General features: G+C 40.3%; 2 protein-coding genes across 6 annotated transcripts in view; one reads left to right on the top strand and one right to left on the bottom strand.

The window, feature by feature from the left end:
* Positions 1–14,670: 14,670 nt before the first annotated feature.
* On the top strand, positions 14,671–17,923 carry SHISA3 (shisa family member 3). Its single transcript, XM_039698961.1, has 2 exons — positions 14,671–15,032; positions 15,875–17,923. Exons 1-2 carry the CDS (start codon positions 14,738–14,740, stop codon positions 16,324–16,326), a joined length of 747 nt encoding a protein of 248 aa, XP_039554895.1. The 5' UTR covers positions 14,671–14,737; the 3' UTR covers positions 16,327–17,923.
* A 3,372-nt stretch (positions 17,924–21,295) lies between these two features.
* ATP8A1 (ATPase phospholipid transporting 8A1) overlaps positions 21,296–25,997 on the bottom strand; it is a 96,339-nt gene continuing 91,637 nt past the window's right edge. For all 5 annotated transcript variants that reach the window (XM_039698853.1, XM_039698854.1, XM_039698852.1 and 2 more), the window contains one exon: positions 21,296–25,744. In XM_039698853.1, coding sequence (XP_039554787.1) covers positions 25,647–25,744 — 98 coding nt within the window. In that variant the 3' untranslated portion in view covers positions 21,296–25,646. The remainder of the gene's footprint in view (positions 25,745–25,997) is intronic.

Below are 25,997 nucleotides of genomic sequence, written 5' to 3'. Positions count from 1 at the left end.
ACAAGTTTTTTTCTTTCTGTATATAGTCAGAAAGCAGCTATCTTGTTCACAGCTATTTGTCTAAGAGAAGCTATAAATTTAACTAAAGTTTGCAGGGAACATACACTCTGAAGTGTGGCAGAATACTTCCCTGTAATCACATTGGTTCTGTCACACTGAAACTGAGCCAAATTACTCAGAAGTCTCTCTCAATTTTCTCTCAGTGTTCCAGACAGATATGACACAGTTGGTCCAAAGAACATTGTTAATGATAGAGTGTGAACTATATGATTTCTCCCCAAAATCACCTTAGATTTTCCCCCCTCACAATCACCTTAGAAGAACACGCAGCACCAAGAAGCTCATCCTGAAAGCAGCAGGCTTGGTTAACCAGCCTGTCCCCACTGAAATGCCTTGTGCTCCTCCATGTGAGAGGGACTCTGGCTGCTTTGCAAAGAAAGGATCTGTTCTAAGTGTCTTGGTGGAGTGAGGGAGAGAGGAGGTGGTGTAACACACAGATATATTTTGAGAGACCTAACTCTCATTCCTAGAGGGTGAATGGACTTCACCTAAGGTGTGTGACTGGGGAAAGAAGACTCACATTCCCCAGGACTGGTCATTGTTTGGTTGCACATTAGCAAACATCAGTTGTCTGATGTCCTGAGCAGACAGTGGGCACTTGGCCAGGCTGCCCATGACACAGAGGGAGAGGCAGGACTGTCATCAGTACAGCACCAGAGGCATACATGTGGTCAGAGCTACCCATCTTTTGCAAACTATGATTATTTTAATGATGTTATTGGTGTGAAACTGAATTCACAGTGGTAAATATCAGACAGAGAGTGATGATATTTAAGGAATGGACATGGAATCATCAGGAAGAATTGCAGAAAAGAAGGGAAAGTTTGCAAATCACATAGATTTTAGAGAACTTGTTCTGTTCTAAAGACATCCCAGTAGGACAGAAAAAGCTCTTTGTATGAAAAACTTCATAGGCATCAGATATTTCATTATACCGCTGAGCTAGTCAATGAGATTTAGAAAGTGTTCAGCTATCAATACCAAAGCCTGTTTGATAACTACCCCCAGTGGTATTATTATAACCTCAGGTGCAGCTAGCCAGGAGAAAAATAATCCAATAGCCATGAAAATTTATCAGCTGTTTCAGGACAGATTATCTGACCAAGAACAGTATGACTCTGAAGTTATCTCAGAGGAGACCTCCTGAGTTCTATAATATTCAAACTGACATATGAATGAGTAAAAAAGAACACAGGTAAGTATCATAACTTATATTTCATTACAAGTCTATTACTTATGTCTCTTACCTCTTCAACTATCCAATAAAAATATATAAATACGGACGGAAAATGATTTCTAAATTTACCTTGCTGTAACTTTACACTTTTTGTTGAGTGACAACATTTTTAACTTCTTGCCCAGAGCTTCATTTACACATCTGCTTCTGAGCACATCACTCAAACAAAAACTGTGATTGCCAGAGCAATCATTCTTATAGCCTGGGTGCAAAATAATCCTCCATTTATGACTTGCCTATGCACAGAGGTCTAAGCACTCTAATAAAGGCAGAATTTAACAGGCATCTCACTTGTCATCATGGAATTAATCAGGACAAATGATGGTTAGGCAGGCATTTAACAGGCAGATAATTAGGCATGATTTTTGCACACATAAAAACATAGTATCTGATGTCTCTCCCCCTGTATAGTGGGACAGAAGTCAAAGGTTTGTATAAACTTATTAGAGATGAGAATGGAATAAACCAAATAAATTTTATGTGTGATTAAGTTGCCTTGTGAAGGAGAATGGTCACAAGAGGCCATTGCTTTAAAGACGTCTTGGCTCTATCACAGTAAGGAGCTGCTGCTCTGGGCACCTACATGTTTGCCATAGAGTTTCTTGTGTCACCAGTTCCCTGCTGCTCATGTGCCATTAATTCACCAGTGGGATGCACAGCTTTGATCTCATGGATGCTTCCATTTTATTTAGCTCTTTTAGGGCTCAAATAAGTCTCAGCATATTTACAGATCCTTTTTTGTGCTGAGTGTCCATAAGGCTGTGCAAGGAACTAATGTATCTAACCTTTCATCCCTAAGTGATGGGGATATTTGGCAGGATTCTTTGCATAAATCTGAATTATGCACTAGGACAATATGTTAATTCCTTTTTATGATGGCTGGCAGATGCAAGACAGGGATACACATGTATTCATACCAGAACATGCATTAATAAACTTAATGAGCATTTTAAGAATCTCAAATTACTCAAAACAAAACAATATAAAGTGCTTTTTTATGATTTTCAAGAATGACAATTGTTTTAGTATCTCTGTCTCAGTTCAACTTCTCTAACTAAATAAAAAACCCTATCTGGTACAATAAACTTCAGAATATAAAAGGTGTATTCAATTCCAAACATATCTCCTGTTTACCAGAAGTTGACTTAATTATCTTTCAGGTAAAAAATGTTTAAAACTGCTTGGTTAGTTTATAAGAAGGTACTAAAGTGAGTCTACAAAATACAGATGCATCTTTGATTACAAACCAATATCACAAGATGAGTTTCATTATTAGTAACAGTGAACCTGAGTATTTTTGTTCTTACTGTGGTAAAGACTGTGATTTCCTGTAGTGTGTTTTTAATTCCTAAGGGGTATTTGATGGAGGGTGTGAGAACAGGCTGTTACAAAATCTGTGACTGGTCTAGCATCCACAGCTGAGAGTGTCTGAAGAGAGTGCCTGAGTGAGTTCTTCACAGCAGAACTACCAGTGTTTCATGTGAAGACATGAATTTTTATCCTGTCTTAACTATTGGTGGTAAAGATCTGCAACCTGCTAGCAGAGACTCTTGCAGAATAATTTGCTGATACTTAAGTTCAACTCTGAAGTGTTTGTGTAATGGAGTGATGTTTAATCATACAGTATGTGATCTGCAGAACAAAAGTTTTGGCTGAGAAAGAGAAAAATAGGTGACTGCAGAGAAGTACAATTATTCATAATTGCAAAACTATGAAAATTTTACTAGAGTGTGCATTAGCTTCTGAACAATTAAAAAAAACTTCTCATGGAAGTGTAAGATTAGGTCTTAACTGGGTTAATCTACATGGCATTTGTTTGTTTCACTGCATGGTACTCTAAAGCATAGGGTTTGTAACAGGTCTATTAATCAAAGTGATGGAAGAATAAAATATTCCCACTTAGCCAGGAAGGCACCAAGTCAGTATCAAAATCACAACATTTTAATTTAAAGCTGTCTATCTGGACTTTGGAAATTTTTAGACTATGCAAACAAAAGTTAGAAACCAAACATTTGAACTAAGCTGATAAAAAGTGATCATTAATTGAGGCTGAAGTCAACAATCTGGCACTGAAGAAATTTCTAGGCCCCTGAGCCAAAAGTCTGAAGTAAGATTAAGTTTGTAATAATTCATCATCAATTCAGGATGAGATAAGCTCTTTGAAGGAAGCCAAACATGGGTAATACAGGGGACTACAGGCAGTCTGTACAATAAACGTTAACTTTTCTTCTGAGAGGGAGGCTAATGGTTCAGCTAATTTAGGACTGGTTTTTTAGAACAGTATTAACAGTGATTTAGGGCTGAGGCTACTGACTATTATTGTTGTCAAAGATTTATATAGAGATGCCAGCTATCAAACCCAGCTGTTGGACCAGTTGTGTATTTGCACATATCAATGCCAGCACTTGCTCCACTGACCTCAATCCAAACCCCAGTGGTTTATTACTACAGGAGATGTACAAACAGCCTCAGCTATAAAGTGATAAACACAAGCAGGATGCTCTTGTTCACAGCCACCCAGCAGCAAAGGGCTCAAAACCAGGCTAGGAGCAAAGCATGCTCTGTTGGGCACTGGGGATTTTCAAGGGACAGCCTGTGGCTGGTGGAGGTCTGCAAGACCCACAGAAGTGGGTGGTAAAAGCAAAGTGGTTCTTCCTCTATGGCTGCTTTTGCCTTACACAATGGTTCCCACTTTGTTTTGTCCACCTAGTGTCCTTCAAAAGCATCTTGAAAAGGACAGTTGTGCACGGGATAGAAGATGTAGGAGGGGAGCTGAAGGAGGACTCTTCAGTGATGTATTTTCCCTTGGTTTTTCTTTTTTTTTTTCACTTGCAAAAAGGAGTCCTTGAGAGAGAGTAAAATATTGCTGATGTGTTACCAATATAATCTCTGTGCGTGGTACACTGGTACACCCTCCTTCTCTCTTCCAGACTGTGGAGAGAACTGCTGGCTGGGCCTGAGCAGGTGCTTCTTGCAGCCCTGCTGGGTGGATGAATAGAGCTGGAGGGTGGGACCAAGAGTGTCCTGTGCTCATTAGTGATCCTTGCAGCTCTTGGGAAACACAAGCACGGGGCACTAACAGCAGCTGGCAGGGAGGAGAGGTGAGAAGCAGCTGGAGAGAGACAGGTACAGGTCAGGAGTGGGGAGGGAGGGACTGCTGGATGAAACATCCACTTTTGCCAGAGCTGGGATCTGACATGGTGCTCTTGCAACACACTGCACAAACTGGGCTGCAGCGATGTCTGCAGCCTGGCATCCCCACTGCAGCTCTCCCACCGGGAATGGGACATGTACTTCTCCTGAACTCTGGCATGGCTTCACCTGACTGTTCTGAATGCAGTCTTGGTATTACAAACAACACCATTCAGAGAAATAATTACTCACCACACACTGTGCCACTTCTCATTTCTCACAACAGTCATGTACACTCTGTATCACGATGCCTATTTTGCAACACATGCTCTGCACTAACAGAAACTGCTGCCAGAAGAGGAAAAGCCATGACATTTTTTGGTTATGAATACCCTCTCTCATGTCTCCTGGCGATAAACTGCTCCTGCCATATCCCTGGCCTGCTCTGTAGATGGCAGTGTGCAGTTACTTTCTCTGCTATATTTACATACTAGCTGCTTTCTTGACATTTGCTGGAAAACTACTTCACTCAGTAAACACCGAAAATAATAACATCGAAGACTATATTTAAACATTGTAAATTTCATATCTGAAACAGGAGTATTTGTTAAGTGTTTGCTGTAAACTTTAGAGTATCATAAATCCAGTTGTTTTTATAGGTCAGATCCCAGAAGAAATCTAAGCAGAGACTGAAAAGTAGATAAGCAAAACAAAATTTCCTCAGGCTGTTGTGTATAAGAATAATAAGTAATACTTAGAAATAAAGTTATTAATTCCCCAAACACATTACTACATTCAGTCTACATGAATACTTTAAGTCAAATTCAAAAGCTAAATATTTTAAGTCAACATTACCGGTCTCCAAAATAACTAATGTGTTCACCAAAACATTTTATGAATCTCCTCATAGTTCCTTAAACTTTTACTACTTTTTCAGTGTCCTACATGGCAGAGTATAGCCTGTACATGTTTTCCTACACAATTTTTCCTTGAGTAACAATCAAGGAAAATTGCATTGATTCCTACATGGTGGTAATGCTCTAAACTGCAAAGGGTGAAATGGGTTTGTACAAACCCTGCTGTTTGTGTCAGAGAATCATAAAGTGAGTTGGGTTGGAAAGGACTTTAAAGCTCATCTCATTCCAAACCCCCTGCCATAGGCAGGGACACTTTTCTTTAGACCAGGTTGCTTAAAACCCTGTCCAACCTGGCCTTGAACTCTTCCAGGAATGGGGCATCCACCGCTCCTCTTGGCAAACTGTTCCAATGCCTCACCATCCTTACAGTAAAGAATTTCTTCCAAATAGCTAATCTAAACCTCTCCTTGTTTAGGTTAAAACTTTTGCCCTCTGTCCTGTCACTATTTGCTTGTGAAAAGTCCCTCTCCAGCTTTCTTCAAGGTCCCCTTTAGGTACTGGAAGAGGATATAAGGTGTCCCTGGAGTCTACTCTTCTCCAGGCTGAACAATCCCAGCTCTCCCAGCCTGTCCTCATGGAGCTCCATCCCTCTGATCATCTTTGTGGCTCTCCTCTTGACTTGTTCCAACAGGTCCATGTCTTTCTTATGCTGGGGGGCTGAGAGCTGGACACAGCACTGCTGCTGTTGTCTCACAAGAGCAGAGCAGAGGGGCAGAATCACCTCCCTTGCCCTGCTGGCCATGCTGCTTTTGATGCAGCCCAGGATGTTTATGGCCTTTTGGGCTACAAGAACACATCACATTATCTACCTTTTTCCAAATGTCACTGAAGTCCAGTTGATGCCAGCCAGGAGGGTTTGAGCTGAATTTTGCTCCTAAAAGCTGGGCTTTAGGATTTGCACCTAATAACTAAAACTAAGCATGTAGGTGAGCATGAGATACAGCTTTGTTCCTTCCCAAAAGTTTTATCTCCCAAGAAGGAAAATTAGTGTGGAGAGCAAGATAGGAAATGATAAAGTGTGCATGGGGCAGTCTGGCTTGAGCAGAAGTCACTCCCAAGCTCATCCAGGAGCCCCCAACAAGTCACTAGGTCCAATATTGCTGTGCAAGTGCTTTGCTCTTCATTGCAGCAGAGGGATAAGCAGAGTGGGTATCAGATGGGATGGATATACATCCCAATAGTGGCTGCCTGTTAAAAGTTCTCCAGTTAAAATCTTCTCTGGTTGGTTGACCACTGCAAACAAACTCAATCCTTCTCAAGCTGAGTCCTGAGCAGCAGCAGGTTTGTGTTGGTGATCCTGAGTTACCATTCACTCATAGTTACTGCATTTGCTTACAAAGATGGAGGTCCAGACCCCTCAGGGAGCAGACAGTGTTTGAAAGCCACTACTCACTAAACAGCAGTGACAGAAGAATTGCTCACAGACATTGTGCCAGGGGACACTGGGAGGCAGCCCATCTTGCAGGCACCTTCAGCAGGGGAAGGGCTCATGCCTGGCAGCTGTTCATGTGAGGGAGGTACCATGGGAGGCACACACAGGAGCCTGCCATGTCATCTCTCCAGCTAAGGCAAGGAGAGGTGAAGAGGTGGCTGACTGAAGAGGTGGCTCCATGTAGAACTGTGGTGAGACACAAATGCAGACTCTGCCTGGCAGCACTGCCTCACGGCTGTGGTGACGGCAGCAGCCAGTTCATAAGTCACCAGCTTGTTTGGCTGTCTCATGGGATCTTTCATCTTCAAACAGAGAAGCCATGTTTGGAGATTCGTGATGAGACCTGCGTGAATCAGGTGAGTGGGTAACCATGCTGTTTTGGCTGGTGTAGAGTTAATTTCTTCAGAGTAGACAGTAAAGGACTGTGTTTTGGATTTGGGCTGAGAACAGTTTGAGGGACTGGTGGCAAGGCGCTGAACTGCAGCTGGGGTCAAACCATCACAGCAACACGAAGGCAAAGAAATGCTGTGCCTGCAAATGCAGGGTAATACCATTGAGAGAGGCACATTCAGACTTCTATTTAGACACTCAACAAGACTTTCAGCCCACAGCATTATTCCAGAGAAAAGGACAGCCCAATGAAGACATCTGCTCAATGTTCAGCTGCCATCAAAAAATTACCAGCAAAATATTTTCAGAAGTGTATCAGTGTGTCTGCTCTAGGCTTTGAGTTAGAGCCAGTCCCCAGTTATTACTGATCCAAAGTTTAAAATGACTATATATTGGTCTTGCTAGATGAGACCTCTTTCTGGCACACAAATCTGGTTTGGATAAAATTTAGGGCAGTCAGTGCACTTCAGCACAGGATCACCAAATATTTCCTCTGTGCACATCCTGCTCTGCCAGATAGCCCGTTCCTAACAGCCTGCTCAATGTGTGGAGAGGTGGAGATGACACTCCTGCAGGGCTTCTTACCTCCCCTGAAGCAGTTCTGGATGGCCACAGAGACCATGAGGCTGGATAAGGTGAGTGGCAGGACCCATCTTGCTCAGCATCTGGAAATGCAGCATAGCAGGAGCAACAAGCACTTGAGCACAGGAACTCTGCAGCTACTCAAAAGGGTGCCAAGGTGACCCAGTCCCTGACTTGCCCTAGGCTGTGGGAGATGAGGTAGAGCTCTTCCTTAAATCATACCCACCTGCAGCCAGAAAAAAAAAACCGGCTCTCAGTCTTTAATCTCACCTAATCTGTCATTCACTGATTAGATTATCATAAATATAGAACTAATTTATATCACCAAATGCTGATTTCTTCAGACCTGAAATGTGTTAAATTCTTTGGGAAGTCTGCTGTTTGTGGGAAGTTAAGAGGCCGTTCCACAGACAGGATAAATTCAATGAATGGAAAACCCCACAACAATCTGTTATAAACATGCAATGATATCAACACAAACCTGGATGGGTGGTCCTCAGCTGGGTGAAATGTAGCCTGAGGATGATGGTGTTGAGGACCTGAGCCAGGGGAACTGAGGGATATACTGCCATGTTAAAGATGCAGAATTTCCCTCTGTTTTTAGCATTGGAGAGCTGATATTTAAGAACCACAATAAATTTTTAGCATCAGTAATATAAGGATTTTTAAAAATTTCTGTTTGTACTATTAAAATATTTAATAAAATTATCTCTTTGGTTGCTGATTCAAGTTAAAGGGACCAGCTTAGTTTACCAGGTTTAGTGATACAAAGGAATTACTCTTTTAAATCCAGAGGCTCCATTGCCTGTGAGTTACTTGTGTGCAACTTTCATGTGTAATAAGCAAACAAGTAGTGCTAGATGTTAATATTTCCTACAAAACAAGCTCTCCCTTAGTTCTTTAAAGGATGTATCCTACTTAAGGCTAAAGGTACTCCATAATGTGTTCATTTGGAATTTCTTTGTGCATTTTTTGTCAGTTATTCTCAGGCTTTAATTTCATAACAAAAAAAAAAGGTAAATGCATATTTTTAAACATAGACATATGTTTATTAGGCATTGAGTTAAGGATTGAAACACTGCCCTCATATGCAGCACTATTTATTTTGGAGATAAAGAAAAAAAGCATTGGTATGTATCCATTTTTTCTTTTTGAATGTTTCTTTTTTTTTTTTCCTGGTGTGAGTGAAAAAAACCCTAACTCAGTTGTCTTCATTCCCTGGTAAACACATTTTCTTTCTACACTTTTCTACACTCAAATGTCATGTTCTCTCATATTCTTTTACCTTTTTTTGGTCATTAATTCTGTTTCAAGGAAAAAGAAATGCACACTCTGCTACGGAGCAAAGCAGGTCTGATGCTATCTTTCTCCTCTGACCTTTCTGTTGCAATATTCATTAATATGACTGTTTGGGGGATTAGGGAATTGCCTGGCAATAGTATACTGAGCCTTCCACCTCTAGCTGGTAAGCTTGGTACTGTTTAAAAATGACTGCAGCAGTTAAGATTATTAGGAAGTATGGTTATTTACTTGCAATAACTCATTTTTTCTCAGCAAGTTACAGAGAAGGAGCTCTTTGCCAAATCATGATTGAGTAACAGTTTTCAGGTGAAACAGTGGTCAAAATGTGGTCATTTTTCAAATTTTTTAGCTGTCAAAACATTTCCCATGTTCAGTGCTTTGAAAACAGCTGTTAGAAATACAAAAAACCAACCAGTAATTTTTGCACTTCATTTTTTATTTTTTATTTTGGGCTTTATTATCTTGCTCTACTAGTGGTTGGTGTAACCGTACTGAACTTTTTTTTAGAATCAAGAATTGTTGCTTGGAGAATTTTTTTTTTTTTGAGTTCCAAAGCACAGGACTTTCTGGTTTAAAAGTAAAGAAAGCAAGAAAAACAGGCTATTTTTAGCCACAGCAGGTGTGAAGAAAGGATAATTGCACATCATGTAAGATCAGAAATTCCTATCTATTCTAGACATCTGTCCCTGCTTTTCTGCCCCCCTGGATGAGGAGATGGAGAGCATTGATGTGGTTGTATAGAGGGGATACATTCAGCACATGTGAGTTACTGGATGTAACCACAACCAAATCATCTTTCAGGACACTGTCTCTGTAGAGCTCAAAAGAATGGCAAGAGTGATCTTCTAAAGGGTAGATGGGGATGGCTGGGATAAAATGTTCCTGAAAAAGGGATGGCTGCATTGCTGGCTTAAAAATATCTTCCCCTCCTGCTGCCTTAGGAGGAGAATGATGACTCCTGAGGTTTGATCCTAACTCCTCTACCTAGCAGGGCTACAGACTCCAGATAAGGAGCCATTATGGTGACATGTGTACACATGGATCAAGATACCAGTAATCAAACGTTCTGCTTCTTGAGTGAGCTCCAAGGCACTTATAATTAATCTTACTTAATTTGACAGTCATGAGGCTGAGATAACCTGACTTCTACGTTTTTCTCCACAAACTGTAACCAGCTTTCTCAATGGTTACCTGTGGGCAAGAGTAAGTGGTGCTGCCTTTAACAGCTGGCTTATGTAGCCTTACGCCTCAAATATTTCTGAGAGACTTCAGAAAACATGGCGATATTCCTGACTGAGGTGGAAAACCACGCAGTGCTGATCAAATCCCAGGAATAAATCATAAAAAATGTTGGCTGTCAGAGCTCCAACCCAGACCAGAAAAGTACAAAAGAATACTGGAAAAGGAGTACGGGAAAAGAAAGAAGAAAAGCACCACATTTCCCCTTGATTCAGTCAACCAAAATGCACTTTATGGGCTCCATGGACCTGTTTTACTTTGCTGATGTAGGCAATGGGATGAGGCTCTGCAGCCAGAGGAGGAGCGGAGATGCAGCTGGAGCCTCCTTGGGACATGGGGCTGATTCTGGGGCATCTTGCAGCACTCCTGCCAGCCCTTCCAGTCTGGGACACGTGTGGCCTGGCAGGTGACAGGGATGCTGGTGGCCTGGCAGGTGGCTCTCCCAGCAAGAGAGCTGCAGGAAGGACATTCTCACAACCAGCCAAGACTAAAGATATCACTTGAGAGATCAGCATACAGGATTTTATTTAGCACAGTCTTTATATGCACAATGAAGCAAAGCATGTAGCTCAAGGGCTTGCAATTTAGGTGGCAAAATCTTTTGGTTTTATTTTTAAAGGGAAATGTGCTTGCACCAGGCTGTTTTAAGAAGCTGGTACCTCAATTTGAACTGTTTTACTCTTTGAAATCCAAGACAAAATTTCATGAAGAGCTGGGTTGAAATTACTTATCCTGCAAGATATGACTATCAGGAAAAATATGAGCTGACCCTATCTGTCATTGCCCTAGTCAAGACAGAACTCTGACATTATTTAGGAATGTTTGGGAGATTTCATCTCTGCTTGGACTCTAGTAGCTAATCCAAAGTTCTGGGACTTTACCTTAAATTGGTGGTAACTGCCTGAAGTGATATTAGGATTTACTCTCATGCTAGAGCTTCATGGGTCACTGGCTTGCTTTATAGTTTGAAAGAATTCCAAAAGTATAGTAGTGAAATCAGGGGGAAAAAACAAGAAAAAAAAGCCCAAATCCAGAAAATGGAATGTAGCAAAGTAATTATTAGGAAATATGAATATGTTTAAGAAGATTTTAATATCTGTTTTTACAATTGATCTATTTGGCAGTAGTAAGGTAATTACTGTGTGCAGCGAGCCAATGATTTCAGAAGTCATTTAAGAAAAATTGTTTGATCTTGCACAGAAGCAGATGAGGAGAGCTATAATGTGTTCTCCCTGTAGGTTTGCTGTGGAGACAGTAAAAAAAGCCTGGTAGATAATAACACCTGAAAATACAACTAAGTATCTTATTACATGACTGATCTCACCTTCATTAGTTTTCATACTAAGCTTTATGAACAACAACAATCAGAACTATACGAGCCTTTATAAACAATGTTTCTCATTGAAAATTATTAGGATATAAGCTTAAGCTTATGACACATCACCTGGAAGCTGGAAGGTTTTGGCTGGGAATAAATAATAAGCAAAGTCAACACTGGTACTTTGCAGGAACATCACCCAACAAAAAAGTCTAAAAGCGAGCTACTTGGAGCCATCCAATCTTCTCAAACTGCAGATGTAGGATGAGGATGTAGATGTAGATAAGGATGCTCAGCAACAGTCAACATGATAGTTTTTTTCTGTATTCTTAATTATTTGTGGATTTAGTTTAAAGCAAATGGAAAAAAAATCAATGCAAATGAATCTTCTAGCACATCAAAAGGTACCTTTACAGAAAAGGGAGCAGAACAAAGGTTTTTACTGTCTAGGTCAGAACAATCCAGTTCACCTCCACTACGGTCACATCACATTCTGCAGCATGTATCAATATTTCAGAGAAAGGAAAAAGACCAAAGAAGTAACTTAAGACCTCAGCAGTTTATAGGAAAACTCATGTATCTTCAAAGGTTTCCAGGCTGGCAGTGTTTGCAGCGTTTCAGGATCAGTCCTGAAATCTGCCACTGACTTATTTGGCAAAAGGGAGATAAATCCACTTGTGTGATTGAAATGCCATTTAGTCACACAAAAGTACACCAACCACACACACTTGCAGACCCATACCTAAGAAGCCCTTAAAAGAATTTTCTTGCAGGGTGGAGAAATTGAGGATTCAAATAAAGAGAAGGTTAACTTTGCCCATTTGCAGGAGATCCTGTACAGGTGCCATCAACAGACGGGAGCAGCAAATAGCCTCTGCCTGAAGAAACACAAACATTTTTATTAACAATCCAGGCACTAGAGATGGAACAAACAAGGAGAAATAAACCCAGGCCAAAGTCTTCCCAATGTCTGTGAGCTGGGAGCCTCAGTGCCCCCACCCAGAACTCTATCACTGCAGTTCCTAGGATAGTTTAGGATCTGAAGTATCTCTGTATCTCAGAAGGATTTTTTTCAGACCACGTTTTTTTTTGGAAGCTGATGAATTAATTAACAAAATCATCATATGAGCAGTGAGATATTTACTCACTGACTCCTACCAAATGAGGCTTTCCTGCAAACTTGAGAGGGCGGCTCTGTTGTCCCTCTTTCCTCTGCACCTGAGACAGCTAAAAGACACCATGAAGACCTTACTGAGTTCCTGCTCCAAGCCTCATCCTGGTCAACACAGAGATTCCTTTTGACCTTCCTGGAAGTTGGATTAGGCCTTTAAAAGTCATACATTTTAAAACATTCCATGAAGGTTATGTTTGCTTTAAAACCACGGTGAAGTAAATGCAAAACTGTATTAATATTTAACATTGGCTTATAAAAACTAGGAACTTGTAGTCAGGACAGCTGGTAAAAGTTTAATCCACATCATAATTTCAAAATGAAAATGCAGAGGAGGACAAAATTTTCACTTTCAGAATCTATTTGTTTTTCTTTTATATCCAGTTTTGTTATTTCTATAGCCATATCTGTTAAATAGTCATGAAAAATATTTTTTGTTTATGAAATTTTTAAAATTTGCTTTTCTGATTTGGTTATACATACAGAAATCAAAACAGGAAAAAATGGTCAGAGAGGAAAAAAAATAGAATAGATTAGTTAAAAGAAAAAAACCCCACAAATATATTGCTTGTGGACTGTATTTAGGAGTTGGCCAGAAGTCTAATGTCTTGATAGATGGTTCTGAGTGCACAGTTTTATTGCTGGTACACAGCACACTTTGTTCCTTTTGTTTGACTAAACTTGCCAACTTTGGAAATTAGTGACATGGGCATTCAAAATGTTAGACAAGTGGTCAGACTCTGATATACATATTCATACCCCAGCAGTAAATGATGTCAGGAAGTGTCAGATGCAGGAAAAATGCATTCTTTCGTTCAGCACAGCTTTAATATAAGTTTCATAAGTACTTTCACCGTTCGAGCAAGAGTGCCTCTTAGATAGCACACAGGGGAGACATCATTTAAAGAAATGTTTCTTTGCTTGAACCAGAAGTCCAAATCTGCTCAGTTCATTTCAAATGTGTTTTTCCTCTAGAATAAATGAATAAGCAGTTCCTTTTGTGGTTTTTGCTTGGTGACTTGCTATTATTCTTCTAGCAGAAAAAGGATTGGATTCTTATATGAACAGATGTGTTCCTCCTCCCTAGCCCCACACCCATTCTCTCCCTTCGGAAAATAGAGGTGATGAGCCTGGTGTTTGACCAAGAGTGGCTGTAAATCTTCTGGGGATATGCTGTTATATCTTTGCACATAAAAACTATTGAGGAAGGGAAACAGGTTAAAAAGCAAAAAGTCTTTGTAATAAATCATTCGCTGTACTTGCTTTTTAACCCTTAGAAGCACAGGGCTGCTTTAATAAATTGCCAGCGCAGAGACCCTTCTGCCTCGAGGCGTCCGGGATCGGCTGTGCGGGACGGGAGATGCCCGCACTCCCGCTCGGCTTTTCTCGCAGAGGCCGGGCACAGCCTGCCGAGAGGAAGAGGCCCGCGGAGAGCAAACCCTGATCTGGCCGCAGCCTCCCTCCTTCCCTCCCTCCCTCCCTCCTCGCCCGGCCCCGTCCGAGCGGCAGGTACAGAGCGGGAGCGCCGGGCCAGCGAGGTGCGGGGCCATGCTGCGGGGCGCAGGAGGCCGCGGGGGCCGGGGGCGGCAGGGGAGCGGCGGGGGCGAGCCGTGAGTGTGTGAGAGTGTGAGACAGTGTGTGAGAGTGTATGAGGGGATGTGAGGGTGTGTGAGGGTGTCTGAGGGTGGGTGTGTGAGGGTTGTGTGAGGGGCTGTGAAGGTGTGCGGTGGGTGTGTGTGAGTGGGGGTGTGTGAGGGTGTGCGGTGGGGGTGTGTGAGGCTGTGTGAGTGGGGGTGTGTGGGGGTATGTGAGGGTGTGCGGTGGGGGTGTGTGGGGGTGTGTGAGGCTGTGTGTGTTGTGGGAGCTGCCTGCCAGCCCCCGGACGCGGCGCAGGAGGCCCCGCACGGCACCCGGGGCCGCCCCCTGCGCGCCCCGTCGGGGCGGCGGTGCCGGGGAGATGGCGGGGCGGCGGCGGGCGCTGCCGCGGCTGCTGCTGCGCTGCCTCCTGCTGGGGCTGCTGGGCGGCGGCGGCGGGGGCCAGCCCGGCGGCGGCGAGTACTGCCACGGCTGGGTGGACGGGCAGGGGGGCTACCACGAGGGCTTCCAGTGCCCCGAGGGCTTCGACACGGCGGCCGCCACCATCTGCTGCGGCTCCTGCGCCCTGCGCTACTGCTGCGCCGCCGCCGAGGCTCGCCTGGAGCAGGGCGGCTGCACCAACGACCGGGAACCCTCGGAGCCGGGAGTCACCGCCCGTGAGTGCCCGGCCGCGGGTCCCGAGGCGGGCGGGAGACGGTCCCCGCGGAGCATCCCCGGGCCGAGGGGTCCCTGTCCCCCTGTCCCGTGCCGGCGGGTGGGCTGGAGGCGGGCGCGGCTCCAGGTGCGCTCGGGCGGTGGCGGCTGCGGAGCGCCGGGACAGACCGGCAGCGCGGGGGCCGCAGCTCCGCGCTCCCGAGGGCGCCGGCAGCAGGATCCCTCCTGACGGCACGGTGCACTCGTGTTTTAAGTTCGCATCGGCAAATTCTGCTGTGTCTGTGTAACTTTACTGCTCCCGGAGTTGTGAGTGGGCCCCGGGGCTCTACACGTACAGCCCGCCGTGTTAGTGGCCGTCAGTTTCCCAAACAAAAGAAATCCGGCAGCGCATACGGAGACTGATGTCCCAGGTCACACGCTCTGCGCTTATCTTCCACATTAGGAAAGGAAGGGATTTGATAGCATCTGCAGCATTTGAGCTTCACCTGCAAGATTCAAGCTGTTACACTGGACAGTCCCGGCGATTTGGGGGATGAGGGAGGGGGAGAGGAGTGAGATTCTTGAGCTATACCTAACAAGAACCAGTGAAGGGGACACGATGTAGACAGCTTTTAGCTTTGGTAGCTATTAAAACTGTAACAGAAATAAATTTTTACTGGAACCTAGAGGGTTTAAACTCTGATTTTGCTTCAATACTAATGGTGCTCTGTCTTCTGAGCAGATTGCTGTGTTATTGGGACTGAAATAATGTGGGGCTTCATAAACACTGTGGAGTTTATTTCTACACAGAAGACCTGATATTAAGTGGTCTAATTTGCATGACTTTTCTTCTTTCTTCTCCCAGAACCAATCTACGTTCCATTCCTCATTGTTGGATCAATATTTATTGCCTTCATTATCGTGGGCTCGCTGGTAGCAGTTTATTGTTGCACATGTTTAAGACCTAAACAACCGTCACAGCCAATCCGCTTTTCTCTGCGGAGCTATCAGACCGAGACTCTGCCCATGATCTTGGCCTCCACAAGCTTCAGGACCCCGTCCAGGCAGTCCAGCACCGCGACAAGTTCCAGTTCCACCAGCAGCTCGGTTCGCAGGTTCTCCTTCCCCCGGGCAGAGCCAGGCTGCCTTGTGGCGTCCTCACCTCCCCCGTACACATCCGGCTGCTTCCAGACAGCCCACACAGTCCACCTGAGCCAGCCGTCGGGATTTCTGGTGTCTCCGCCATACTTTGGGTATCCTCTCCAGCCAGAGCCTGCCCTGGTTGGGAAGAGCTGCTCTGATTTTACTCAGAGCTGAAAGAACTCGTGAAGAAGCAATGCAGCCTTTGCAACCACAGGGACTGCTGCTGTTGGGTGTCACACTGATGTGCTCTGTGGCTGCAGAAGCCAGAACTGTTCCTGTGGGTGAGTTGCCCTTGAAAAGTGAGGGGTCTCACTTGAGACTGCATTTCCCAAACTTGGATCACACTCACAAAGGAATTGTAAAACACTCCAAACAGTTGCTCTAAAACTGGACTCCTCTGCCTAATTTGTGCAGAATGTGTTCAGAGACAAGTAAAGACCATTTTGGGACGAAGGTACTCAGTGTTATAAATGATATTTTACCCTAATGCAGTTAACTCAGTTAACAAACAGTGGCTGCTTTCCACTGATAATAATCAGACGAGTTCTATAAAGCACCAATAAACCTGAGAAGTAAGGGAGGAGTAATACTTACTAAAGAGGATCCTTGAAAACATCTGACTGCTTACCACTTCCATAAGCAATGAAAGTAAGAGGAAGAATTTTATTAGATATCAAAATGCAGAGTTTTTTAAAAATACCCATAATCTACCTGAACTTACACTGCATATTTGTATTAGTAAACTTTAACGATGGTAGATAAAACTAGTAGTAATTAGGCTAGTTGAAGATCAGACAGTCTCACAAAGCCAAGTTATCTGTGAGGAAAGCAGAATGTATTCAGCAACATCACAAATAACTTCTCCACATAAAATTCTAAAAATAGCACTCTACTAAAGCATTCTTCAGAAGGAAGTATTTATTGTCAGCTTTTTGCTCAGCAAGTATAAGTTGGACAAACTGATAATGAAGTTCTGTTTGTAAAATTAGCCATGTATAAAATGTAAAGACAAGTTTGTAATTTAAAATGCATTTACACCATTGACATCACTAATTATTTAGTAGTGACACGCAAAAAAATTACCAATAAACTATGTGACTGAAATGTTGTGTCATCAGTATGACTCTGTACAGGTAGTGTTTGTTGAATTTGGTTGGTGTAACTCTTGCATTTTTTTTCCTGTTAAAATAGTTTATTCTGCTTTTTGAAATTTACAACTTTATTATTTACAACTTTAACTGCACCTGTTGTGCAGATTTAATATAATACAAAATTCTGACTATATAGCAGACTAATAGATTCATTTATGTCTTTTACATGCAGCTGCAGTGAAAAAGTGTTGAAAACGACACTGATTAGTTGGGTATTTTAGATTAAACATCCTGCACTAGGAATAAATTCTGTTTGCCCTTCTACATTCCTTCACCTAAGTAAACCAACAAACCAAATGGAAGGAGAAAAAAAAGCATCTAAACCAAATACATGCAGTAAGCAAATGGAAAATACACAAGTAAAAAAATGCAGTCATTAAAGGGCTTCTCTGTATACTTGTTTTTTGTGAAAAACTGAAGTCATTCTGTGGGTCAGAATCTACAATATCAGAGGCTGAGCTTTCCTATTTTATCAGCCTCAAGCTCCCTGTGTGTAGGATCTGTTGAAGTACATTATATCTGACGTATTTAACAAGTAGTTTAGAAAAGTTTCATTGGTTCTTTCTCAAGAGTTGAATAATTTTTTCCTAGCAAATATCTAGCGATCAGTAGTTATGACAAAAATTTTTCAAAATAACCCTTTTAATAAGTTTTTTACTGAACAAGTAACTTTTATAATCCAGCCAACATTACTGCTAGAAATGCAGAAAGACAAGTTTTCTACAGTGATGTTTTAAGTAATAGGCTCTAGCTTGAATGCTGTAATCGTTAATTACAACACAAATCATGATACACAGTTGTGTATATATTTTGTAAGATACTAAAAATTAGATTTTAAGTATTCAAGAAATGAATTGAAATTTAAGTGTTCTGGCCTGTAATTTTATTGTAGAAACAATCTTCAAGGAAGAAAATTTTTGCTTGCCTTTGATGAGGTTTCATAGGACTCTTCACTACATATTTTGAATGGCTATGAATGGGACTGTTCAAGTAACTTTTTTGAAAAATCATTGAATATTTAAAGATGTATCAGCTGTCTTGTTCAGAAGCATACTGTGAGATGTACTGATCACTCCTGTATACAGCAGAAACAGCAAACCAACTCAAATGTATTTCTTTACAAATTATAGTTAGTCTCCAATTAGAAGAAATCTTTATGTAGTAAACCAAAGCTACACAGACCCATTCTGGAAGCAGAAACTTGATCACTTTTAGCTAAGAAGGGGCAATTTAGGTACCTTTGAGGAGCGATTTGTCATCAGAGCCACTGACACAGGTGGTGAGTGGCTGAAATTCAGTGTTTTCCTCAAAGAAAGACTCTACACAGCAAAGTTGTGAGCTCGGCTCAGTCACTGCCCGGTACCATTTGGTGCTCTACAGGCCAGGCTGCTGCAGTGTGACGGTCTCAGAGGGCTCTGCAGTCAGTTATCCATGTTTTAACAGAGGGACAAATTTTTTCTACACTTGCATACAGCCCTAAATTTAATGACTGTTCAGCCTAAGGGGAGCTGTGAAGTTTGCCATGTAGCAAAAAACTCAGTCTGGCAGGGAAGACCCATCTGAGCCACTTCCTTTCTTCCCCTGATGCTGCATAATGGGTTAGTCTGCATAGAATGGTTGAAGAACTTGACACACAGGAATAAGTTCATTGAATCAGATAAGTCAGTAAGTTTACAGAGTGCTAAGTACTTCACAGATCAGCAGCCAGACTGCAACAAGTCCTGCAGATGTGGCTCTTAGGGTGGGAAAGATCAGTTGTACTGAAAATAGCTGTACTGTGCTACCTGTAAAACAGTTGAGGTGGGGATTATGCACCATCTGAAAACAAAGAAGAAACTATAAATAAATAAAAAAATCTATTATTGTTCATGTAGTTACAGTAGCAGTGACCCATATAGCTGAAGGGAGAGGAAAGGAGGTGGCCACAACAAAACCCATGCATAGAAACAACTCTGCCTGTGCCAGTAGTTTCCGACCCAGATGGATTTGCTGTGCAGGCGAGAATGCTGAATTTTCTTCCTAATGGAAAGAGCCTTTTGGCACTAGATACTCCTATGATTTATAGGAACAGGAAATTTTCCTAAAACTTGCAGACAGAACAAAAATGACATTGTGATAGCACTTTAATGACTAATGGAATGTTTGAAGGGCTGGATGTATGCTTGAACTGAAAGCAATTGCTAACTATCAGAAGTAACATTTACAGGCAGTACTTTCTTTACTGCCATGTTAACAAAGTAGATTTAACTATTTCTTTTGGAATTCTGAACGCAGTTCATATTCCTTTTTACTAGCACTACAACAATCTAAAATCAAAATGAAAGAATATTCACACTCATTAAATTGATTACTGTCATTCACACATGACGCAACAAATACTTTGATTGCCATTAACTGGTAATGACTTAGATGAAACCCAAGCCTTCTGTGGGTAATGAGGAACAGTGGCATGCCCTTTGTTTTGTGTTTCCACAATTTGGGATTCTGAAGTGTGTATCTCCAAAATGCATCAAGACTTTCCAGTGCTAGAAAAAACATTACAAGTACTTGCAAGAATGTCTGCAGGATTCTGTTTGAAACTAGGTAAGCAGTACAGTATGTGGCTATGTAAACTCACGGATTATTTGTAATACTAATCTCACTGGAATAAAAAAAAGTGACAATTTTGAAAGTATTTTGTCATTACTGCTCAGTTATAGCTTGACATAAGGATAGTGAGGAACATTAAGGAACATTAAGGAGTATTAAGGAATTGAAGTTGGTTTTCAGTGCTGTTTTGCTGCCTATTGCAATGTGCTGTCTGGACTTGAACTCCTCTGAACAACATTAAGGAATTGAAGTTGGTTTTCAGTGCTGTTTTGCTGCCATTGCAATGTGCTGTCTGGACTTGAACTCTGAACAATGAGTCTGCTTTTGAGGGAGCCACTGCCCCACAATATCACATAAAATTTTTGACTCACAGTTACACCAAGGCTATAATTCCATGCTCTCCTGTTTTCATTAGCAAAGGCAGACAAGGAAATGCCTTTCTGTTCTTTTTATTCTTTCCATCTATGGCTTGTGCAAATTCAGGAGGCTGTACTGTACATCAGGTTACTGAAATGATTTTAGCTTAAAAATAAGGTAAGAAGGGAAAAGATGTGAGAGGGAGCCTGAATCATTATAAACTGGATTACAAAATTAATAATTTCAATGGCCCATGACTACCAGTATAATAGAGATGGTAAAATATTATGAGGTGGAATATCTTAAACCAGATCTGCTACTAGAGACTGGATCTTGTGAAACTAGCACCATCTAAGATGCTTGGACAGAATACAAAATAAATTAATTGTCTGGTGTATATATAGATATATATATATATATATATATATATATATATAAAAATATATATAAATCAGTCATCCAGCTACTACCAAAACTCAGTTAAGGTTTGGATATATTGATTTTTTTCAGTGGTGGGCTCTGTTAGAGGAAAGAATTACCAGCTACATTCAAAGCCAAAGGATACAGTATTTACCACTGTTGTCTGAAAAAGGAGGTGATGTTTCCTTACTCCTAACTCTTACCATTCTTGTACTTCTCTTTCAAAATAGGGTATCACCACCAGAGTATGTTAGGGCTTGGCTGGAAGTCACTAAATTGCAGACTTCTGCGCTCCTTGGTGTTTTTCAGTTGTGGTTTTTAATTTTTTAAATTTTTTTTTCTTTTTTGGTAGGGTTTTTTTTTTTTTAAACTTTTCTAGACTTCACATGAGAACTAAAAAAGACATCTCCAACAGGTGTTAAAAAAACCCCAAACCAACCCCAACAAACCTTAAACCAATTTTCTACTTTTTCAGTTTACCTTAAAAAATGCAAGAACTCAATGATATTTGTGAACTAATATTTCTGGTATGTCTCATTAAAGAATTCAAATCCAAGAATGATGAGATATGTTTTCCTCTGAAAATAATCCCTAGCTTTTCCAACCAATAAAGTCAACAAAGCTTCTTAATTTAATGGCAAAGTTTATTCATTTTTTAACAATTAAATGACAAAACATTTAAAATTTGCAGTTCAAAACATGCACATTCACCAAATGCCAAATGACATTTAACACTGCATAGAACTGAATGTGTTACTAAAAGAACTATTTAAAAAACACAGTGCATTTAACATCCAGTTAAAACTAAACCTGAGAAACTACCATAAACACCGAGTCAAAAAATCTTCATTCATGCAGCTTCATAATTTCCACAACAGTTTCAGCAGTAATGGCTTAGTGGAGCTGTAAAACCTCATTTCATCTTGAATGCAAATTTTGCTGTTTCAGACTGACCGCTTTCTGCAGCGGTTAATACATATCAAACACTGAAAATCATTATGAAAAATTATGTTGAAGTAGAAAAACAATATTAATGCATTTATGGCTTCTACGTTACATAAAAAAACACCACCATAAAATATGACTTTAAAAACAAAACAAAACAAAAACTTGTTCTGGTCACAGCTTTGCAATTACAAATCACACTCTACACGGAAATACTTTATTTCAGTATCAACCCTCAAAAGTGCCCAACTTTGCACATTGCTCAGATGAGTAGTCCTTACACTCACAAGCAGTCCAGTTGAACCCTATAAGAGTCGTGGTTTGCGTAAGCAGGAACCAGGTTTGGAATGCTAAAATATTCCTTTGTTTAATAAAGATCTATTGGTTAACAGCGAGGAAACTGGGGGAGAGAGGGCAGAGAGGGGGAAGGAGAAACTCATTTGTTGAGTTTTGTAACCAGTGAAAACATCCAGTACCAAGGAAGCTGAACTGACAAACTCATTTGCTTACACAGCACTAGCTTCTCGATATATTATGAGCAGACTTTTAACGAAGGCATTAAAAAACAGGGATCAACAACCACCATGCATCGCCTCAGAACACTTAGAAATAGTGCCTCATGCAGACAGAATGAGAAATTCATCAGAACTACAACTGCTTTTACACAATACACAAGAAAAAAAAGGGAAAAACTTTTCTCCTTAAATTTAACACGTATTCCAAATTACTCATCATTCAAGATGGTTCAAATGTCATGATACACATCTTAAGACACTTAATGCTCATCTTTGTAACAAGGTGAATTTGATGGATGCATGTGGACATATAAGAATCTTCAGCTATCTCTTAGTGTTTCAAAATATTTTATTTATCATTTTATACAAATAGAATGATGACTAAGTATAAATCTGTTGAAACAGCTTTGCAAAAATATGTGTAAAATTAGGAAATGGCAAGAAAAAATTCCAGATACAAATTGTCAATAGGTTTGTTAAAATTTGTTTCCAGTTACTCTTTTGAATAATTTCTATATATATGTATGTATATATTTAAAAATAATCAAGCAAAAGTATTTATATAAGATACCCGATTTTTTAGTGGCACAGGTTCATCTTCTAGATGGAAATTTTTAATACTAACTTGCAGTGCCCATGAAGAGATGGAAAAGTCCACGTGAACTCTCAATTTAATACACTTCTGAATTTTCAAACAGTAAGAACAGAGGCATTGTTATGGGCATTTCCGCCTCAACTGTTCTTTTTTCCTTTAAACAAACATCAGCAGAATCCCCTTATTTTAACAAAGGTATGACATATTAACAGGATGGAACTAGATTATATTACTGTGTACTTAACATGAAAATAAATGCATATTGTATACTTGGCCTGATTTAAAAATGGGCACATAGAGATAAGATAATCTTGTATTTTAAAGTGGAATTGTATGAGCAATCAAAACCCACCATTTTTGCCACGTTTGTATTTTTTTATATTTTTAAGAAGTGGTATCTTTCAAACACTCATTATCAGAAAAAGTACAGACACGGGAAAAATTAATCAAAAGTAGTAAAAAAATGCACTTTGTGAAATACTCCTTCAAATTCTGGAAAGATGTAAGCATGAAATGCTGTCATAAGATTATCTTACAAACCTTTAAATTAGTCTGAATTTAGGATCTTAGAGTTGTTTCAGTAATTTTCTTCCTTTTTAAGGTAGTTAATTTGAAATGTACTGTGTATTGTTTTCTTCAAACTGTATTACAATGGTAAGACAGAATTTTATTTCATAGGAGGAATAAGAGATCATGTAAATATCTCACCGTATGTATATCACAGTGTATTTCTAATCCACATCAACCAATTAGAACAGAAAAATATTGCCAAAGAATGGACTACATATAGATTTAATTTTATATGAATTAAGTACACAGAAAGATTATAAAGGAGCAAGAGTGTCATGGTTAATTTCAGAAATGTTTTGAAGGTGGTCATTGTCCCTTGGATGACAGAAAATAGGGATCCCCTTTTTAGGAAAGGGGCATGCCCCTGAATTTTTTCTTGCCTTAGGTCAAGTGATTTGGCCCTCCCATATTGATCCATCTATTTATCTATGGCTTTTCTGAAGGCAGTTCTTGTCTGCATGACTAACTGGCAGTACTGTTTCTAGTTCCCTTTCTCCTTGTGCCTGCTGTTTAAAGATCACTCTGGGCTAGTGAGAGGAAGACGCTGCATAACATGCATATGAAATGCAGACTGCCTTCCCACTGATACACCTTCCTAAACAGGTACTTTCATATAGTGCCTTCTGCTGGGCTTTCTCTGTGTATTTTTAAGTTTCTCTTAGAATGGAGGATAAGAAACTTGGGTAGTGAGATTAATTACATGTTAAGCATTTAGCTAGATGAAAGTCAAGGAGGTAAAGTCACCTTTAGTATGTGACAAATGAAGGAGGGCAGAGAAAAGATGGGATTGGATGACTTGTTATGATCTGGAGAGCAAAGAGGAAATAGTTAATTTAACAGATCACTGGGGATATTGTTCTGCTTTTCCATCTGGTTGATCTCCATTGAAAGGAAAAAAGAGATCATTCCTATGCAATGCACAACAATTTACTTAACAGTAAAACCAACTGCTACTATATAAAATTGTATTTTTAATGTAATTGTGGTGGCTTTTAAACCCATAATGAAACATGGACTAAAGAGTGGCAAGAATTAACTAAATTTTAAAGTTCAAGTAGCCTTTCTTAGTTTGAAGCCTGACGTTATTGGATGGTAAGTTGAGAAATACCAAGTATAGCTACTTAAAGAATGTATCACAATGTTCTCATTTAATACCACCCTCTTTTTTTTCCCCTCATACCAGGTGTGTATCTTTTTCTGCAGTCATTTCCTCTCCATTTTAATTCAATGTGAGAGTATATAGGGATTCTGCATGACGTGTAAGTTGTAAAGAGACTGCTGCAATGTATTTCACACCTTTATAGGAAGTGACTTTAGTGCAAATAAACCAGTACATACCACAGACTAGCGAAGGGCATGCTTTGCTCTGTATTTCAATGTATGCATTTCAAATAATCCTAGTATAAAAATGTTGAAAATTTGATTAATTTTAAAAAATAAGTTTAAACAAACTTTCTTTTGAACCTACAGTATAAGCAGATACAACTAAGCATCACAAAAATAATTAAGTTTGCTAAAGGGAAGTAAGGCAGAGCAATTCTTAAAAATTGAATAAAGTATTACGTGTACTCCATTATACAAGTTGGCAGCCATATTCAACATACACAATACTAAATGAAAATAAGGGGAAAGCTTGTATAAGGCCAAAGGTGCAAAGACTTGCAGTTTTGAAAGCAAATGCCAAAAAGGCCACTCAAATTAGACTCACTATACTTTCTCCTCACGTGTGGAGACTCAAGCATGCAGTTCTGAGATCAGGACTGGAGATAGTTTCCTTTCAAATTGTTTCTAACAGAAAACATTTATGGAACTTCTTTGGCAAATGTTTTTAGATTAGTTTGACACAAACATCTATGAGCATCTTGACTCAAAATCTTTCTTAAAGAAGGTGAATTAACACCATTAAGATACTGGGTTTTTTTCAGCACTTGTTGAAATCAAAGGCTTGTTATCAAATGTATTTAAATATATTAACACTTAAAAACCTTCACAGATGCTAGTTGATCTGTCAATGTAAAGTACATTTAGCAATCTGACCACTGCCCTTCTAGTATATGACCAGTATTGATCCAATTTCATTGTAAAATAAGCAAGCTGGCAAGATACAAGGTAAATTCCAATCTGTTTACAAAAGCTAAGCAAATACTTGTTAAAAATTTAGAGATGGTGTGTTACAGTATAGTTGCACAGTGCTTATGTCTACTGAATACACAAATCCAAACTTTATGGAACAAGACCATCATAGATCTTTCAATGTCTGATAACTGGACCATGGTCACAGCTCCCAGCAAAGATCTAGCAGCCTGTCTCACAAAAGTAACAACTAAGGCCTAGATGTCCAGCTGTGTTCCTTCACCATTCCTCAGGCCTTTGCTTTGTGGTATCATAAGCTCTTATGACTTCAGACTGGGAAACAATTCCATTTTCATCTTGAGAGAAGGCATAGCCATCTGTAGATACAAAATGAAATAGAAACAAATTAAGTTTTGATAGTTTTTATTTTTTTTAAGATTTAATAAAAGCAACTTAACAAAGGTGAATAGAGGGGAATAAACCTCTTTTCAACAGTAAGTAAAATCCTGTGCCATTTCTTACAGAATTTTGTCATTATGAAACAGCAGAAAGAGCTCTGCACAGTACCTTAGGAATGAAAGACGACTTAACCACAGGCAAAGAATATAGTCTAATGGGTTTAGGATACTG

The sequence above is a fragment of the Passer montanus genome, unplaced genomic scaffold (assembly GCF_014805655.1).
Source record: "Passer montanus isolate IOZ18808 unplaced genomic scaffold, ASM1480565v1 scaffold13, whole genome shotgun sequence".
Lineage (NCBI taxonomy): Eukaryota > Metazoa > Chordata > Aves > Passeriformes > Passeridae > Passer > Passer montanus.
The sequence above is the reverse complement of the archived record's forward strand: the minus strand, read 5'-3'. Positions and strand labels throughout refer to the sequence as shown.